General features: G+C 46.1%; 1 protein-coding gene across 4 annotated transcripts in view; it reads left to right on the top strand.

The window, feature by feature from the left end:
• The window catches only part of LOC110530889 (guanine nucleotide-binding protein G(olf) subunit alpha), a 147,663-nt gene that overhangs the window by 11,241 nt on the left and 114,898 nt on the right, over positions 1-21,524 (top strand). For all 4 annotated transcript variants that reach the window (XR_005052995.1, XR_005052996.1, XM_036986678.1 and 1 more), the window contains exon 5: positions 17,297-17,394. Coding sequence is in view for 2 of the 4 variants with exons in the window: in XM_036986678.1 (XP_036842573.1) it covers positions 17,297-17,394 (98 nt within the window). In the remaining 2 variants the exon portion in view is untranslated. The remainder of the gene's footprint in view (positions 1-17,296; positions 17,395-21,524) is intronic.

The raw sequence follows: 21,524 nt of genomic DNA, 5'->3' as shown, positions 1-21,524 counted from the left end.
TTTTTTACATCCTTTTACTAAAAATGGATTAAATAGTCCCCCCCCCCAATACACAATACCCCACAATGACAACACAATACCCCATAATGACAACACAATACCCCATAATGACAACACAATACCCCATAATGACAACACAATACCCCATAATGACAACACAATACCCCATAATGACAACACAATACCCCATAATGACAACACAATACCCCACAATGACAACACAATACCCCATAATGACAACACAATACCCCATAATGACAACACAATACCCCACAATGACAACACAATACCCCATAATGACAACACAATACCCCATAATGACAACACAATGCCCCATAATGACAACACAATGCCCCATAATGACAACACAATACCCCACAATGACAACACAATACCCCACAATGACAACACAATACCCCACAATGACATCACAATGCCCCATAATGACAACACAATACCCCACAATGACAACACAATACCCCACAATGACAACACAATACCCCACAATGACATCACAATACCCCATAATGACAACACAATACCCCATAATGACAACACAATACCCCATAATGACAACACAATACCCCATAATGACATCACAATACCCCATAATGACAACACAATACCCCACAATGACAACACAATACCCCACAATGACAACACAATACCCCATAATGACAACACAATACCCCATAATGACAACACAATACCCCATAATGACAACACAATACCCCATAATGACAACACAATACCCCATAATGACAACACAATACCCCATAATGACATCACAATACCCCATAATGACATCACAGTACCCCATAATGACAACACAATACCCCATAATGACATCACAATACCCCATAATGACATCACAATACCCCATAATGACAACACAATACCCCACAATGACAACACAATACCCCACAATGACAACACAATGCCCCATAATGACAACACAATGCCCCATAATGACAACACAATACCCCACAATGACAACACAATACCCCATAATGACAACACAATACCCCACAATGACAACACAATACCCCATAATGACAACACAATACCCCACAATGACAACACAATACCCCACAATGACAACACAATACCCCACAATGACAACACAATACCCCACAATGACAACACAATACCCCACAATGACAACACAATACCCCACAATGACAACACAATACCCCACAATGACAACACAATACCCCATAATGACAACACAATACCCCACAATGACAACACAATACCCCACAATGACAACACAATACCCCATAATGACAACACAATACCCCATAATGACAACACAATACCCCACAATGACAACACAATACCCCACAATGACAACACAATACCCCACAATGACATCACAATACCCCACAATGACAACACAATACCCCTCAATGACATCACAATACCCCACAATGACAACACAATACCCCATAATGACATCACAATACCCCATAATGACAACACAATACCCCATAATGACAACACAATACCCCATAATGACAACACAATACCCCATAATGACAACACAATACCCCACAATGACATCACAATACCCCACAATGACAACACAATACCCCATAATGACAACACAATACCCCATAATGACAACACAATACCCCATAATGACAACACAATACCCCATAATGACAACACAATACCCCATAATGACAACACAATACCCCATAATGACAACACAATACCCCATAATGACAACACAATACCCCATAATGACAACACAATACCCCATAATGACATCACAATACCCCATAATGACAACACAATACCCCATAATGACAACACAATACCCCATAATGACAACACAATACCCCATAATGACAACACAATACCCCACAATGACAACACAATACCCCACAATGACATCACAATACCCCACAATGACAACACAATACCCCATAATGACATCACAATACCCCACAATGACATCACAATACCCCATAATGACAACACAATACCCCATAATGACAACACAATACCCCACAATGACATCACAATACCCCACAATGACATCACAATACCCCACAATGACAACACAATACCCCACAATGACATCACAATACCCCACAATGACATCACAATACCCCATAATGACAACACAATACCCCATAATGACAACACAATACCCCACAATGACATCACAATACCCCACAATGACATCACAATACCCCACAATGACAACACAATACCCCATAATGACATCACAATACCCCATAATGACATCACAATACCCCACAATGACAACACAATACCCCATAATGACAACACAATACCCCATAATGACATCACAATACCCCATAATGACAACACAATACCCCATAATGACATCACAATACCCCATAATGACATCACAATACCCCATAATGACATCACAATACCCCACAATGACAACACAATACCCCATAATGACAACACAATACCCCATAATGACAACACAATACCCCATAATGACATCACAATACCCCACAATGACAAAGCAAAAAACAAAACAAAAACAAAGAGACGTGTTTTTTTTTATTTTTATGTTTGCTTTGACAAATTTGCTAGTCTATACTTGTAATGTTGTAGGCAGAATGTGCTGCACCAGAATCACATGATCTCTTCTGCTTTATCCCGGTTTGAACGTCGTGTGCAATTCCAGTCCATATAATACAGTATAATACAGTGGACACTCAAAAAGATTAGCCTACTGGAGCTAGTTTCATTCCATTTACCCCAGAGAGCATATAGCTAGCTACATCCTATGGGCTGTTGTGTTTTACAGTCGTGCGTAATGTGCAGTGCACTATATCATATATGTATTGGATAACACAATTATTTGGGTCTTGGGCTCATTATGTGGTTAATGTAGGGCTCATTAAATGTGGTTAATGCAGGGCTCATTAAATGTGGTTAATGCAGGGCACATTAAATGTGGTTAATGTAGGGCTCATTAAATGTGGTTAATGTAGGGCTCATTAAATGTGGTTAATGTAGGGCTCATTAAATGTGGTTAATGCAGGGCTCATTAAATGTGGTTAATGCAGGGCTCATTATATGTGGTTAATGTAGGGCTCATTATATGTGGTTAATGTAGGGCTCATTAAATGTGGTTAATGTAGGGCTCATTAAATGTGTTTTAATATACGGCTCATCAGGTAGTATCAGGTTTGAATTTTCATGCCGATCAAAGCTTTAAAATGCTTTTGAAATAACACTTCTATTTTGGCGGGAAATACCAGGTTACCCGGGAGAAAAAATGATTTAATTCTCGGGATGGAACCTTGGTAATATAGCGGGAAAATATTCAACCCTAATGTCATTGTAACATAACCCGTTGTAATCCACAACTTTCCTTGTGGGATGTTTTCTTCCTCTGCCAGCGGCCTAGTGATGACAACATGAGAGGCCTACATGATGTCTGGCACCGTCATACTGACAATCTGTGTTGGTGGTTTAGGCTTGGACGGTATACTGTGTACTGGGATGCTTTTTCAATACTGTTGAAACTATTTCTTTAATATTTGTAGCTACTTTAAAAAAAAATTAATATCTGCAGTCAACTTGTGTAATACGTTACAAGATGACGTTGTTCATTTCAACTGTCAATATCATGTTCTACAGATGCACCATCGAGAGCATCCTGACTGGTTTCATCACCGCTTGGTATGGCAACTGCTCAGCATCTTGACCGTAAGGTGCTACAGAGGGTAGAGCGTACGACCCAGGACATCCCTGGGGCCGAGCTTCCTGACATCCTATATATATATACCAGGCGGTGTCATAGGAACGGCCCAAAAAATGGTCATAGACTCCAGTCAAACCCAAGTCATAGACTGTTTTCTCTGCAAGCGGTACCGTAGCGCTAAGTCTTTTACACTGCTGCTACTCGCTGTTTATTATCTATAGCATAGTCACTGTACAAATGACCTCGACTAGCCTGTACACCCGCACATTGACTCCGTAAGGGAGTGTGATGTCCATTTTTGTAAAACTTGAATAAGAACATACACATAAAAATAAACTTTGACACGACCCCATTGACCCCTCTGTTTACAGGGGATGCATAGATTGCATGTTGTTGTTGTTGTTGTTGCAGAAACTGCACACTCAACTATATAACAACCAGGACAAGCACAGGTACCCAGTAAGGATTTAATCGTTGATATTTAGAAACGTTTGATGGAGGTCACATAGAATAAAGTGGATCCAAAACGTTGGATTGCAGCACCCAAAGAAGAGGAAGTAGTTACACAGGACCAGTGGCTGACGGGATGCTGATACCGACTCGATGTAGTCAGAGGTACTCTCAACTCCATTGAGATGTGTACTGTGAGGTTACGTTTCGGCAGTTATGGGAGGGCCAGTGTGTCGGTCTTTCTCTCTCTTGTTTCTCTCGGTCTCTGTGTGTGTGTGTGTGACTAGTCCTGTGTGTGTGTGTGTGACTGGTCCTGTCTCTCTCTGTGTGTGTGTGTGTGTGTGTGACTGGTCCTGTCTCTCTCTGTGTGTGTGACTGGTCCTGTCTCTCTCTGTGTGTGTGACTGGTCCTGTCTCTCTCTGTGTGTGTGACTGGTCCTGTCTCTCTCTGTGTGTGTGACTGGTCCTGTCTCTCTCTGTGTGTGTGACTGGTCCTGTCTCTCTCTGTGTGTGTGTCTCTCTGTGTGTGTGTGTGTGACTGGTCCTGTCTCTCTGTGTGTTTGACTGGTCCTGTCTCTGTGTGAGCTAGTGGCCCTGCCGTGAGGGACAGAGACAGGCCAGTTCCCAGGCCTTGCTGAACAACATGTATCTGTGTTTAATGTGTCTCAGCTCGTCATCATCCTCATCACCACATCACTTAGCTCAGTCCTCGGGTGTCACCACTACATTGTCACCTCGTGCCACCGGGGTTCATATCCACAGAAAGAGACACTTCTCAGCCTCTCTCACGATGCTGGTCATCATTTCCTTTCAGATGGTGCTTGAATCTGATCTAATCGCCTTCCTCCCAATGTACTTCCCTCCGTTTTAGGCTACGTGGTGATTTAATTCTTAAGGCTAGGCGTCCCGCTAGCGCGACAACTTCCGGTGAAGCTGGAGGGCGCGCAATTCAAATAAATAATCATACAAATGATGGCTATTAAACATGTAGGTACATACAAGTGTCTTATATCGGTTGAAAGCTTAAATTCTTGTTAATGTAACTGCACTGTCCGATTTGCAGTAGCTATTACAGTGAAAGGCCTTTTCTTCTTTGACCTTATATGGTGATTGGCTACTAAACGTTCATAGAATTACCACGACTACCGGCAAAACAGTTCGTCTTTCAATCACCCACGTGGGCATAACCAATGAGGAGATGGCACGCGGGTATCTGCTTCTTTAAACCAATGAGGAGATGGGAGAGGCAGGACTTGCAGCGTGATTTGCGTCACATAGAACTGATTTCTATTTTAGCCCTGGGCGAGTGAACAGAGGATCAGTTCATTAGAGTTACCTGTCTCTCATGAGGACCGCCACAGGAAAGGAAGACCCAGAGTTACCTCTGCTGCAGGGGATAAGTTCATTAGAGTTACCTGTCTCTCATGAGGACCACCACAGGAAAGGAAGACCCAGAGTTACCTCTGCTGCAGAGGATCAGTTCATTAGAGTTACCTGTCTCTCATGAGGACCGCCACAGGAAAGGAAGACCCAGAGTTACCTCTGCTGCAGGGGATCAGTTCATTAGAGTTACCTGTCTCTCATGAGGACCGTCACAGGAAAGGAAGACCCAGAGTTACCTCTGCTGCAGAGGATCAGTTAATTAGAGTTAACTGGCTCTCATGAGGACCACCACAGGAAAGGAAGACCCAGAGTTACCTCTGCTAGAGGATAAGTTCATTAGAGTTAACTGGCTCTCATGAGGACCACCACAGGAAAGGAAGACCCAGAGTTACCTCTGCTACAGAGGATAAGTTCATTAGAGTTAACTGACTCTCATGAGGACCGCCACAGGAAAGGAAGACCCAGAGTTACCTCTGCTACAGAGGATAAGTTCATTAGAGTTAACTGACTCTCATGAGGACCACCACAGGAAAGGAAGACCCAGAGTTACCTCTGCTACAGAGGATAAGTTCATTAGAGTTAACTGTCTCTCATGAGGACCGTCACAGGAAAGGAAGACCCAGAGTTACCTCTGCTGCAGAGGATAAGTTCATTAGAGTTAACTGTACCTCAGATTGCAGCCCAAATAAATGCTTCACAGAGTTCAGTTAACAGACACATCTCAACATCAACTGTTCAGAGGAGACTGCGTGAATCAGGCCTTCATGGTTGAATTGCTGCAAAGAAACCACTACTAAAGGACACCAATAAGAAGAAGATACTTGCTTGGGCCAAGAAACACGAGCAATGGACATTAGACCGGTGGAAATCTGTCCTTCCTTCTGATGAGTTTAAATTAAAGATTTTGGGTTCCATCCACCGTGTCTTTGTAAGACACAGAGTAGGTGAACGGATGATCTCTGCATGTGTTGTTCCCACCGTGAAGCATGGAGGAGGAGGTGTGGGGGTGCGTTGCTGGTGACACTGTCTGTGATTTATTTAGAATTCAAGGCACACACAACCAGCATGACGACCGCAGCGATACGCCATCCCATCTGGTTTGGGCTTAGTCCCACTATCATTTGTTTTTCAAAAGGACAATGACCCAACACACCTCAAGGCTGTGCAAGGGCTATTTGACCAAGAAGGAGAGTGATGGAGTGCTGCATCAGATGACCTGGCCTCCACAATCACCCGACCGCAACCAAATTGAGATGGTTTGTGATGAGTTGGACCACAGGGTGAAGGAAAAGCAGCCAACAAGTGCCCAGCATATGTGGGAACTCCTTCAAGACTGTTGGAAAAGCATTCCAGGTGAATCTGGTTGAGAGAATGCCAAGAGTGTGCAAAGCTGTGATCAAGGCAAAGGGTGGCTACTTTGAAGAATCTCAAATATAAAATATATTTTTATTTATCTCTTTTGGTTACTACATGATTCCATATGTGTTATTTCATAGTTTTGACATCTTCACCATTATTCTACAATGTAGAAAAATAGTAAAAATAAACCCTTGAATGAGTAGTTGTGTCCAATCTTTTGACTGGTACTGTATCTGAGAAAGTACTAAAAATATCAGAAAATGTGTTAATCCTATATTGGTTATCCGAGGGTTGCCTCAACACACACGTTTTTTTCGGCTTTGAAATTGGCCACTAGTGGGAACTAACACAACTGTCATTAACTTCATAATAACATATTTGATTGGCTTAAAATAAAACTAATGGATATAACAACCAGATGAATTGGTTGGAACATTTTTAAAACAACATATTGAATCCAAAGATTGAAGTTTGGCTTAAAATACTGTAAGTCCATTATAATGGCTACTAGGGATGGGAGTTGGAAATTATTTCACTTTTCAAATAATACTGTAAGTCTTTGTCAGATATTCGAAATACATGTGTTTTTTGTTGTTTTAACCTGAGCACTGCTGAGAGAGAGACTGTTGCATGAGATGGGAGCGAGCAGACGGAGGAGAGAGAGACTGTTGCATGAGATGGGAGCGAGCAGACGGAGGAGAGAGAGACTGTTGCATGAGATGGGAGCGAGCAGACGGAGGAGAGAGAGACTGTTGCATGAGATGGGAGCGAGCAGACGGAGGAGAGAGAGACTGTTGCATGAAATGGGAGTGAGCAGACGGAGGAGAGAGAGACTGTTGCATGAAATGGGAGTGAGCAGACGGACGAGAGAGAGACTGTTGCATGAGATGGGAGCGAGCAGACGGAGGAGAGAGAGACTGTTGCATGAGATGGGAGCGAGCAGACGGAGGAGAGAGAGACTGTTGCATGAGATGGGAGCGAGCAGACGGAGGACAGAGAGACTGTTGCATGAGATGGGAGCGAGCAGACGGAGGAGGAGAGAGAGACGGCCAAGGCAACGGCTACAGCCTTGACTAGCTAACTTGTAGCAGCCACGATGTTATTTATCATCCAAAATAAGTGTCTGTCTTGTCTGGAGTAGCGTAGAGAAGCTAACAGCTAGCTTGGCTAATTGAGGCCACACGCTGCGCTTTCTCGCCATTCAGATAAAACTCTTACTTGTTGGTTGCTCGTTGTATCCTACTGCCTAATCATTTCGCTAACTTTGAATTCCGTAAATGTATAACGTCTTGCATTGCATCAGTGAACTCTCACTCCACTTGTTACACGTTGAGCCGGTTTGATTGTCCGACAAGCTACACCCCCGAAGGTCGGTTTATGTGGCGCACCGTGTACGTTATGAAAAGTACGTTATGAAAAATTTTGTTTTATTAAACGACTCATTTGAATTGTCATGGTAACAATGTTCCATGGATATTTTTATAAAATGTAGAAAAATACCTTTTCAGTGTTAAAAATATAAATATAAATATAATATAAAAAATATAAAAAAATAAGTATTTGAATTGTAATGTCCGTTCGGATTTTCAAACAACATTCCTAGTTTCTACTTCCTTTCCATCTGGTTCTAGACGTTTATGGGTGGACTGGAGTTTTGTTTTACCCAAAATAATAATTTCTCCTTAATGTTTTTTTGTTTGTTACCCAAACTTCCTGTGGGCTGGATTGAATGGGCTGGTATGTAGCCCCCCCCTGCTGAAGCCTATGGCTTTCTCCAAGGGGAGAGTGGAGGTCACCCCAAACTGGGCCCTAGTATTGAAAAGGATGATTTTGGCGATGAGCGGCAACAGTGAACTCTCTCTCTCTCTGTGTGATCAGTAGCTCTTTAGGGCACAGCAGCAACACTACATTTATTCAGCAGCCCAATGTCACACGCCTCTGTGGAAAAGAGCCTCTAGGAGTCAGACCACGCGTTCTTTCCATCTCTTTCTCTCTCTCTCTTTTGCTCTCGCTTTCTGTTTCTTTCTCTCTCTCTCTCTCTCTCTATGTTTCTGTCTCTTTCTCTCTGTCTCTCACTGTCTCTCTCTTTCTCTCTGTTTCTGTCTCTTTCTCTCTCTCTCTGTCTCTCTTTCTCTCTCTTTCTCTCAATTTATTTATCAACTTTCTTAATATTAATCGTATTCTTTCACTTCACAGCCAGAATAGCCTGCCTAACTGGCATGGAAATTAACTGGGGGGAAAAGCATCCACCATTTGCTATTCAATGTCTTCTTTAAATGTATTTTTAGTCCTGACATCGGCATGAAAATGGCCCATTTGTAAATCAAAACTAATTTCACGCATATATTATTTTGCATATGTAAAGACTAGATTAAATCAAGAATAGTCTAATGGGTGCCAATATCACGAGTGAACGACGGGCCACCGCATGTCGTCCAGAAACATCTATGCCTTATTTTCTCTGCCGCTTTTTCAAATCATAGTAGCATCATGTAGACTAGCCCATAGTCCTATATGTTTTAATAAGGTTAGTATCACACGTCATGTAGTCTAGCCCATAGTCCTATATGTTTTAATAAGGTTAGTATCACACCTCATGTAGTCTAGTCCATAGTCCTATATGTTTTAATAAGGTTAGTATCACACCTCATGTAGTCTAGTCCATAGTCCTATAAGGTTAGTATCACACCTCATGTATCCTAGCCCATAGTCCTATATGTTTTAATAAGGTTAGTATCACACCTCATGTAGTCTAGTCCATAGTCCTATAAGGTTAGTATCACACCTCATGTAGTCTAGTCCATAGTCCTATATGTTTTAATAAGGTTAGTATCACACCTCATGTAGTCTAGCCCATAGTCCTATAAGGTTAGTATCACACCTCATGTAGTCTAGTCCATAGTCCTATAAGGTTAGTATCACACCTCATGTAGTCTAGTCCATAGTCCTATATGTTTTGATAAGGTTAGTATCACACCTAAAGTGACCAAATAACTCAACATGTAGGACCCCTGGAAGATACTTAGAGAATCCAGAGCCTAGAGAAGCCTGTGTTCTTCTAACCCCAGTCCTTGTGCAACCGCGTCTCAAAACCGACTTTTGACCAGACTCTATTTAAATATAAATGATTTCAGCTTTCTCATGCTGCTATATGTATTTCTCAATTCTTACAATGAAGCACATGAATCCCCTTTACAACCGGTATATCTATATCCTACCTGGAATATTAATAACGTAATCGTATGTAAGCGCCCTTCGCTATTCGAGTGCAGGCTACGGATGACTTCCTATATAAGTACATATATATAAAACAAATTGTGGGCCAGTCTACATAATAATTCTACACATATATTAGTAGTCTGTGTGTAAAGACCAGATCAAATTGATGGGTGAGAATATTATCAAGTGCTTGTCAAATTGTGATTTGAGAGAAGCTCATGCCTTTAAATTAAAAAAAAAAAAAAAAAAAAAAAAAAAATGTATTCAACTTTCACCCAGGCTGTCTGGTGGCCAATCAGGTTGTTTTGATTTCTAATACATTCTTAACGTTTGAATCACAGTTGAATAAACATGTCGCAGCTCCTGTTTTCTTCTGTTTTACTGCTCAACACAGAATAGCCGCATTTGCGTCACTCCCTGGGAAATCGTTTGTGGAAAAATATCCTTTCTATTTTATTCAGCTACGTTCAATTGTATTGTTCTTAGTATAAAATAATATTAAAATAATGCCACAGGAATTATAAGGAAATCATGTCGGCTAAATTAACTAGTGTCGCCCACAGCCATTTGGCACAGCCAGATCTGGGCCTAACATGAGGACAACTCAGAGGATGTTATTCTGATCTTCTGAAATAGACTACATTTTCTTCATATTATGTTTCTTTAGACCTGTCTAAAATAAATACTTTATTTATTGTGACAGTGTAGGTAGACTATATTACATGGATTTATTGTGATGGTGTAGACTATATTACATGGATTTATTGTGATGGTGTAGGTAGACTATATTACATGGATGTATTGTGATGGTGTAGACTATATTACATGGATTTATTGTGATGGTGTAGGTAGACTATATTACATGGATTTATTGTGATGGTGTAGGTAGACTATATTACATGGATTTATTGTGATGGTGTAGACTATATTACATGGATTTATTGTGATGGTGTAGGTAGACTATATTACATGGATTTATTGTGATGGTGTAGGTAGACTATATTACATGGATTTATTGTGATGGTGTAGACTATATTACATGGATTTATTGTGATGGTGTAGGTAGACTATATTACATGGATTTATTGTGATGGTATAGGTAGACTATTACATGGATTTATTGTGATGGTGTAGGTAGACTATATTACATGGATTTATTGTGATGGTGTAGGTAGACTATATTACATGGATTTATTGTGATGGTGTAGGTAGACTATATTACATGGATTTATTGTGATGGTGTAGGTAGACTATATTACATGGATTTATTGTGATGGTGTAGGTAGACTATATTACATGGATTTATTGTGATGGTGTAGACTATATTACATGGATTTATTGTGATGGTGTAGACTATAGTACATGGATTTATTGTGATGGTGTAGGCTATATTACATGGATTTATTGTGATGGTGTAGGTAGACTATATTACATGGATTTATTGTGATGGTGTAGGTAGACTATATTACATGGATTTATTGTGATGGTGTAGACTATATTACATGGATTTATTGTGATGGTGTAGACTATAGTACATGGATTTATTGTGATGGTGTAGGCTATATTACATGGATTTATTGTGATGGTGTAGACTATATTACATGGATTTATTGTGATGGTGTAGGTAGACTATATTACATGGATTTATTGTGATGGTGTAGGTAGACTATATTACATGGATTTACTGTGATGGTGTAGGTAGACTATATTACATGGATTTATTGTGATGGTGTAGGTAGACTATATTACATGGATTTATTGTGAAGGTGTAGGTAGACTATATTACATGGATTTATTGTGATGGTGTAGGTAGACTATATTACATGGATTTATTGTGATGGTGTAGGTAGACTATATTACATGGATTTATTGTGATGGTGTAGACTATATTACATGGATTTATTGTGATGGTGTAGACTATATTACATGGATTTATTGTGATGGTGTAGGTAGACTATATTAGATGGATTTATTGTGATGGTGTAGGTAGACTATATTACATGGATTTATTGTGATGGTGTAGGTAGACTATATTACATGGATTTATTGTGATGGTATAGGTAGACTATATTACATGGATTTATTGTGATGGTGTAGGTAGACTATATTACATGGATTTATTGTGATGGTGTAGACTATATTACATGGATTTATTGTGATGGTGTAGACTATATTACATGGATTTATTGTGATGGTGTAGGTAGACTATATTACATGGATTTATTGTGATGGTGTAGGTAGACTATATTACATGGATTTATTGTGATGGTGTAGACTATATTACATGGATTTATTGTGATGGTGTAGACTATATTACATGGATTTATTGTGATGGTGTAGGTAGACTATATTACATGGATTTATTGTGATGGTGTAGGTAGACTATATTACATGGATTTATTGTGATGGTGTAGGCTATATTACATGGATTTATTGTGATGGTATAGGTAGACTATATTACATGGATTTATTGTGATGGTGTAGGTAGACTATATTACATGGATTTATTGTGATGGTGTAGGTAGACTATATTACATGGATTTATTGTGATGGTGTAGGTAGACTATATTACATGGATTTATTGTGATGGTGTAGGTAGACTATATTACATGGATTTATTGTGATGGTGTAGGTAGACTATATTACATGGATTTATTGTGATGGTGTAGGTAGACTATATTAAGTACATTTACTAGACTTTTTTCCCAAAGCTCTGCGTCAGTGGCTTGTCGGCTATTGGGTGGAAGCTGAAAATGCTAAACGTGTTCATGTTAATTACCGTGAGACTGGCAGTTATTTGAATGACAAATCACCAACTGACAAAATGTCATGACGCCAAAGCCCGGTTCCCTGGCCTTTTGGGACAGCGACTTGTTTGGGTGGACGAATGTGCGTCTCATCATTATATACAGATCTCTGGTGTAAACCGCACAGAAGAAGCAAAGGAGACGAGACCAAATAGAGAGCATGAGAACAAGCAGACTAAAACTAAACTAAACTAAAACAAATAAACGAAACAAATTAAAAATGTGATTCTTTCGATACAGGCATTTAGAATGTCGCCACAAAACATACATTCAAATTAATCAAAGTTGACATATCCCCCAGTTTTAGTTTGGAATGCGTGATACTGTACTGTAGGAGAGTAGCCAGCCAAATAGAAATTGTAGACAGCCAGGCTCCCCAGAAGGAGCTCTATTCTGGTGTTCTCTGGTACATTCTAATGACGTGGTTCCATCAGGCTCCCCCAGAAGGAGCTCTATTCTGGTGTAGTAGAGGCTGGGGTTGGAGACATGATACTGTAGGAGAGGCTGGGGTTGGAGACATGGTACTGTAGGAGTGGCTGGGGTTGGAGACATGGTAGTGTACTGTAGGAGAGGCTGGGGTTGGAGACATGGTACTGTAGGAGTGGCTGGGGTTGGCGACATGGTACTGTACTGTAGGAGAGGCTGGGGTTGGAGACATGATACTGTAGGAGAGGCTGGGGTTGGAGACATGATACTGTAGGAGAGGCTGAGGTTGGAGACATGGTACTGTATTGTAGGAGAGGCTGGGGTTGGAGACATGATACTGTAGGAGTGGCTGGGGTTGGAGACATGGGACTGTACTGTAGGAGAGGCTGGGGTTGGAGACATGGTACTGTAGGAGTGGCTGGGGTTGGAGACATGATACTGTAGGAGAGGCTGGGGTTGGAGACATGGTACTGTAGGAGAGGCTGAGGTTGGAGACATGGTACTGTATTGTAGGAGAGGCTGGGGTTGGAGACATGATACTGTAGGAGAGGCTGGGGTTGGAGACATGGTACTGTAGGAGTGGCTGGGGTTGGAGACATGGTAGTGTACTGTAGGAGAGGCTGGGGTTGGAGACATGGTACTGTAGGAGTGGCTGGGGTTGGCGACATGGTACTGTACTGTAGGAGAGGCTGGGGTTGGAGACATGATACTGTAGGAGAGGCTGGGGTTGGAGACATGATACTGTAGGAGAGGCTGAGGTTGGAGACATGGTACTGTATTGTAGGAGAGGCTGGGGTTGGAGACATGATACTGTAGGAGTGGCTGGGGTTGGAGACATGGGACTGTACTGTAGGAGAGGCTGGGGTTGGAGACATGGTACTGTAGGAGAGGCTGGGGTTGGAGACATGATACTGTAGGAGAGGCTGGGGTTGGAGACATGGTACTGTAGGAGAGGCTGAGGTTGGAGACATGGTACTGTATTGTAGGAGAGGCTGGGGTTGGAGACATGATACTGTAGGAGAGGCTGTGGTTGGAGACATGATACTGTAGGAGAGGCTGGGGTTGGAGACATGATACTGTACTGTAGGAGAGGCTGGGGTTGGAGACATGATACTCTACTGTAGGAGAGGCTGGGGTTGGAGACATGATACTGTACTGTAGGAGAGGCTGGGGTTGGAGTGGAGACATGGTACTGTACTGTAGGAGAGGCTGGGGTTGGAGACATGATACTGTACTGTAGGAGTGGCTGGGGTTGGAGACATGGTACTGTACTGTAGGAGAGGCTGGGGTTGGAGACATGATACTGTACTGTAGGAGAGGCTGGGGTTGGAGTGGAGACATGGTACTGTACTGTAGGAGAGGCTGGGGTTGGAGACATGATACTGTACTGTAGGAGAGGCTGGGGTTGGAGACATGATACTCTACTATAGGAGAGGCTGTGGTTGGAGACATGATACTGTAGGAGAGGCTGGGGTTGGAGACATGATACTGTACTATAGGAGAGGCTGTGGTTGGAGACATGATACTGTAGGAGAGGCTGGGGTTGGAGACATGATACTGTACTGTAGGAGAGGCTGGGGTTGGAGACATGGTACTGTAGGAGTGGCTGGGGTTGGAGACATGGTACTGTACTGTAGGAGAGGCTGGGGTTGGAGACATGGTACTGTACTGTAGGAGAGGCTGGGGTTGGAGACATGATACTGTACTGTAGGAGAGGCTGGGGTTGGAGACATGATACTGTACTGTAGGAGAGGCTGGGGTTGGAGTGGAGACATGGTACTGTAGGAGAGGCTGGGGTTGGAGACATGATACTGTACTGTAGGAGAGGCTGGGGTTGGAGACATGATACTCTACTATATTAGAGGCTGGGGTTGGAGACATGATACTGTACTGTAGGAGAGGCTGGGGTTGGAGACATGATACTGTACTGTAGGAGAGGCTGTGGTTGGAGACATGATACTCTACTGTAGGAGAGGCTGGGGTTGGAGACATGATACTGTACTGTAGGAGAGGCTGGGGTTGGAGTTGAGACATGGTACTGTACTGTAGGAGAGGCTGGGGTTGGAGACATGATACTGTACTGTAGGAGAGGCTGGGGTTGGAGACATGGTACTGTACTGTAGGAGAGGCTGGGGTTGGAGACATGGTACTGTACTGTAGGAGAGGCTGGGGTTGGAGACATGATACTGTACTGTAGGAGAGGCTGGGGTTGGAGACATGATACTGTACTGTAGGAGAGGCTGGGGTTGGAGTGGAGACATGGTACTGTAGGAGAGGCTGGGGTTGGAGACATGATACTGTACTGTAGGAGAGGCTGGGGTTGGAGACATGATACTCTACTATAGGAGAGGCTGGGGTTGGAGACATGATACTGTACTGTAGGAGAGGCTGGGGTTGGAGACATGATACTCTACTATAGGAGAGGCTGTGGTTGGAGACATGATACTGTAGGAGAGGCTGGGGTTGGAGACATGATACTGTACTGTAGGAGAGGCTGGGGTTGGAGACATGATACTGTACTGTAGGAGAGGCTGGAGTTGGAGACATGATACTGTACTGTAGGAGAGGCTGGGGTTGGAGACATGATACTCTACTATAGGAGAGGCTGTGGTTGGAGACATGGTACTGTAGGAGAGGCTGGGGTTGGAGACATGATACTGTACTGTAGGAGAGGCTGGGGTTGGAGACATGATACTGTAGGAGAGGCTGGGGTTGGAGACATGATACTGTACTGTAGGAGAGGCTGGGGTTGGAGACATGGTACTGTAGGAGTGGCTGGGGTTGGAGACATGGTACTGTACTGTAGGAGAGGCTGGGGTTGGAGACATGGTACTGTACTGTAGGAGAGGCTGGGGTTGGAGACATGATACTGTACTGTAGGAGAGGCTGGGGTTGGAGACATGATACTGTACTGTAGGAGAGGCTGGGGTTGGAGTGGAGACATGGTACTGTAGGAGAGGCTGGGGTTGGAGACATGATACTGTACTGTAGGAGAGGCTGGGGTTGGAGACATGATACTCTACTATAGGAGAGGCTGGGGTTGGAGACATGATACTGTACTGTAGGAGAGGCTGGGGTTGGAGACATGATACTGTACTGTAGGAGAGGCTGGGGTTGGAGACATGATACTCTACTGTAGGAGAGGCTGGGGTTGGAGACATGATACTGTAGGAGAGGCTGGGGTTGGAGACATGATACTGTAGGAGAGGCTGGGGTTGGAGACATGATACTGTAGGAGAGGCTGTGGTTGGAGACATGATACTGTAGGAGAGACTGGGGTTGGAGACATGGTACTGTACTGTAGGGGAGGCTGGGGTTGGAGACATGGTACTGTACTGTAGGAGAGGCTGTGGTTGGAGACATGATACTGTACTGTAGGAGAGGCTGGGGTTGGAGACATGATACTGTACTGTAGGAGAGGCTGGGGTTGGAGACATGGTACTGTACTGTAGAAGAGTCTGGGGTTGGAGACATGGTACTGTACTGTAGGAGAGGCTGGGGTTGGAGACATGATACTGTACTGTAGGATAGGCTGGGGTTGGAGACATGGTACTGTACTGTAGGAGAGGCTGGGGTTGGAGACATGGTACTGTAGGAACCTCCTTGGTTTCGTATTGAAATCAATGTACCCAGAGGAGGATGGAAGCTAGCTGTCCTCCAGCTACAACATGGTTCTACCCTAGAGAGTGCTGTTGAGGCTACTGTAGACCCTCATTACAAAACAGTGTATTTTAATCAATTATTTAGTGATGTGAAAATATTGAGTGTAGTTTTATCTAAAAATTAGTTATTTTTTATGTAATATATATATATTTTTTATTTCAATGAAATAGACCCAACGTTCAATGTTGGTTACTGACCCAACACTCTTCACTGCTAGACTACGTCCCGATTTGATTGTGGTTTCTGGTCTGCTCCTAACCCTCTGTCCTCTCTCTCTACCCTCGGTCCAGGAGTTCTTTGATCATGCCAAGAAGCTGTGGGATGACGAAGGAGTGAAGGCGTGCTTCGAAAGGTCCAACGAGTACCAGCTCATCGACTGTGCACAATAGTAAGTTCTGTCTCCATGGCAGTTTACCTCCCATCCTCCACCTACTACACAAAGCATTGTTGGTTGTGGGAGCTGTTCCTAAACTTAAGCCAAGCTTATCAGCTGGTTGTGGGAGCTGTTCCTAAACTTAAGCCTAGCTTATCAGCTTGTTGTGGGAGCTGTTCCTAAAGTTAAGCCTAGCTTATCAGCTGGTTGTGGGAGCTGTTCCTAAACTTAAGCCTAGCTTATCAGCTTGTTGTGGGAGCTGTTCCTAAACTTAAGCCTAGCTTATCAGCTGGTTGTGGGAGCTGTTCCTAAACTTAAGCCTAGCTTATCAGCTGGTTGTGGGAGCTGTTCCTAAACTTAAGCCTAGCTTATCAGCTGGTTGTGGAAGCTGTTCCTTAACTTAAGCCTAGCTTATCAGCTGGTTCTACATCCCTTTTAAAGCGGATTCATGTGCATCATTTATCGCAATTGGGTTGAGGTCAGGTGATTTGTGGAAGCCAGGTCATCTGATATAGCACTCCATCACTCTCCTTCTTGGTCAAATAGCCCTTGCACAGCCTGGAGGTGTGTTGGGTCAGTGTCCTGTTGAAAAACAAATGATGTTCCCACTAAGCCCAAACTAGATGGGATGGCGTTCCACTGCAGAATGCTGTGGTAGCCATGCTGGTTATTTTTGTATTTTAAATTGTTATTTAACCAGGTAAGTCAGTTAAGAACACATTTTTATTTACAATAATGGCCTAACCCGGGCCAAACCCGGACGACGCTGGGCCAATTGTGCACCGCCCTATGAGACTCGGATGTGATACAACCTGGATTCAAACCAGGTACTGCAGTGACGCCTCTTGCCCTTAAATGCTGTGTCTTAGACCGCTGCGCCACTCGGGAGCCCTTAATTCTAAATACTCGGGTTAAGGGAGCCCTGAATTCTAAATACTCGGGTTAAGTGTGCCCTGAATTCTAAATACTCGGGTTAAGGGAGCCCTGAATTCTGAATAAATCTCTGACAGTGTCACCATCAAAACACCATCACACCTCCTCCCATCATTGGGTTATTGGGGGTACTGGAGGACCGGAGTTGGGCTGGCGGGGGTACTGGAGGACCGGAGTTGGGCTGTTGGGGGTACTGGAAGACCGGAGTTGGGCTGTTGGGGCTGTTGGGGGTACCGGAGTTGGGCTGTTGGGGGTACCGGAGTTGGGCTGTTGGGGGTACCGGAGTTGGGCTGTTGGGGGTACCGGAGTTGGGCTGTTGGGGGTACCGGAGTTGGGCTGTTGGGGGTACCGGAGGACCTGAGTTGGGCTGTTGGGGGTACCGGAGTTGGGCTGTTGGGAGTACCGGAGTTGGGCTGTTGGGAGTACCGGAGTTGGGCTGTTGGGGGTACCGGAGGACCTGAGTTGGGCTGGTGGGGGTACCGGAGGACCTGAGTTGGGCTGGTGGGGGTACCGGAGGACCTGAGTTGGGCTGTTGGGGGTACCGGAGGACCGGAGGTGGGCTGTTGGGGGTACCGGAGGACCGGAGGTGGGCTGTTGGGGGTACCGGAGTTGGGCTGTTGGGGGTACCGGAGTTGGGCTGTTGGGGGTACCGGAGTTGGGCTGTTGGGGGTACCGGAGGACCTGAGTTGAGCTGGTGGGGGTACCGGAGGACCTGAGTTGGGCTGGTGGGGGTACCGGAGGACCGGAGTTGGGCTGTTGGGTTTACCGGAGGACCGGAGTTGGGCTGTTGGGGGTACCGGAGGACCTGAGTTGGGCTGTTGGGGGTACCGGAGGACCGGAGTTGGGCTGTTGAGGGTACCGGAGGACCTGAGTTGGGCTGTTGGGGGTACCGGAGGACCTGAGTTGGGCTGTTGGGGGTACCGGAGTTGGGCTGTTGGGGGTACCGGAGGACCTGAGTTGGGCTGGTGGGGGTACCGGAGGACCTGAGTTGGGCTGGTGGGGGTACCGGAGGACCGGAGTTGGGCTGGTAGGGGTACTGGAGTTGGGCTGTTGGGGGTACTGGAGGACCGGAGTTGGGCTGGTAGGGGTACTGGAGGACCGTAGTTGGGCTGTTGGGGGTACTGGAGGACCGTAGTTGGGCTGTTGGTGGTACTGGAGGACCGGAGTTGGGCTGTTGGGGGTACCGGAGTTGGGCTGTTGGGGGTACTGGAGGACCGGAGTTGGGCTGTTGGGGGTACCGGAGGACCGGAGTTGGGCTGTTGGGGGTACTGGAGGACCGGAGTTGGGCTGTTGGGGGTACCATAGTTGGGCTGTTGGGGGTACCATAGTTGGGCTGTTGGGGGTACCGGAGGACCGGAGTTGGGCTGTTGGGGGTACCGGAGGACCGGAGTTGGGCTGTTGGGGGTACCGGAGTTGGGCTGTTGGGAGTACCGGAGTTGGGCTGTTGGGGGTACCGGAGGACCTGAGTTGGGCTGGTGGGGGTACCGGAGGACCTGAGTTGGGCTGGTGGGGGTACCGGAGGACCTGAGTTGGGCTGTTGGGGGTACCGGAGGACCGGAGGTGGGCTGTTGGGGGTACCGGAGGACCGGAGTTGGGCTGTTGGGGGTACCGGAGTTGGGCTGTTGGGGGTACCGGAGTTGGGCTGTTGGGGGTACCGGAGTTGGGCTGTTGGGGGTACCGGAGTTGGGCTGTTGGGGGTACCGGAGTTGGGCTGTTGGGGGTACCGGAGGACCTGAGTTGAGCTGGTGGGGGTACCGGAGGACCTGAGTTGAGCTGGTGGGGGTACCGGAGGACCTGAGTTGGGTTGGTGGGGGTACCGGAGGACCGGAGTTGGGCTGTTGGGGGTACCGGAGGACCGGAGTTGGGCTGTTGGGGGTACCGGAGGACCTGAGTTGGGCTGTTGGGGGTACCGGAGTTGGGCTGTTGGGGGTACCGGAGGACCTGAGTTGGGCTGGCGGGGGTACCGGAGGACCTGAGTTGGGCTGGTGGGGGTACCGGAGGACCGGAGTTGGGCTGGTAGGGGTACTGGAGTTGGGCTGTTGGGGGTACTGGAGGACCGGAGTTGGGCTGGTAGGGGTACTGGAGGACCGTAGTTGGGCTGTTGGGGGTACTGGAGGACCGTAGTTGGGCTGTTGGTGGTACTGGAGGACCGGAGTTGGGCTGTTGGGGGTACCGGAGTTGGGCTGTTGGGGGTACTGGAGGACCGGAGTTGGGCTGTTGGGGGTACCGGAGGACCGGAGTTGGGCTGTTGGGGGTACTGGAGGACCGGAGTTGGGCTGTTGGGGGTACCATAGTTGGGCTGTTGGGGGTACCATAGTTGGGCTGTTGGGGGTACCGGAGGACCGGAGTTGGGCTGTTGGGGGTACCGGAGGACCGGAGTTGGGCTGTTGGGGGTACCGGAGGACCGGAGTTGGGCTGTTGGGGGTACTGGAGGACCGGAGTTGGGCTGTTGGGGGTACCGGAGTTGGGCTGTTGGGGGTACTGAAGGACCGGAGTTGGGCTGTTGGGGGTACCGGAGTTGGGCTGTTGGGGGTACCGGAGTTGGGCTGTTGGGGGTACTGGAGGACCGGAGTTGGGCTGTTGTGGGTACTGGAGGACCGGAGTTGGGCTGTTGTGGGTACCGGAGGACCGGAGTTGGGCTGTAGGGGGTACTGGAGGACCGGAGTTGGGCTGTTGGGGGTACTGGAAGACCGGAGTTGGGCTGTTGGGGGTACTGGAGGACCGGAGTTGGGCTGTTGGGGGTACCGGAGTTGGGCTGTTGGGGGTACCGAAGTTGGGCTGTTGGGGGTACCGGAGGACCTGAGTTGGGCTGGTGGGGGTACCGGAGGACCTGAGTTGGGCTGGTGGGGGTACCGGAGGACCGGAGTTGGGCTGTTGGGGGTACCGGAGGACCGGAGTTGGGCTGTTGGGGGTACCATAGTTGGGCTGTTGGGGGTACCATAGTTGGGCTGTTGGGGGTACCGGAGGACCGGAGTTGGGCTGTTGGGGGTACCGGAGGACCGGAGTTGGGCTGTTGGGGGGACCGGAGTTGGGCTGTAGGGGGTACCGGTGGATCGGAGTTGGGCTGTTGGGGGTACTGGAAGACCGGATTTGGGCTGTTGGGGGTACTGGAGGACCGGAGTTGGGCTGTTGGGGGTACCGGAGTTGGGCTGTTGGGGGTACCGGAGTTGGGCTGTTGGGGGTACCGAAGTTGGGCTGTTGGGGGTACTGGA

This window comes from Oncorhynchus mykiss, chromosome 8, assembly GCF_013265735.2.
Source record: "Oncorhynchus mykiss isolate Arlee chromosome 8, USDA_OmykA_1.1, whole genome shotgun sequence".
Lineage (NCBI taxonomy): Eukaryota > Metazoa > Chordata > Actinopteri > Salmoniformes > Salmonidae > Oncorhynchus > Oncorhynchus mykiss.
Note: the sequence above shows the minus strand (reverse complement) of the source record. Positions and strands in the feature narration are given on the sequence as shown.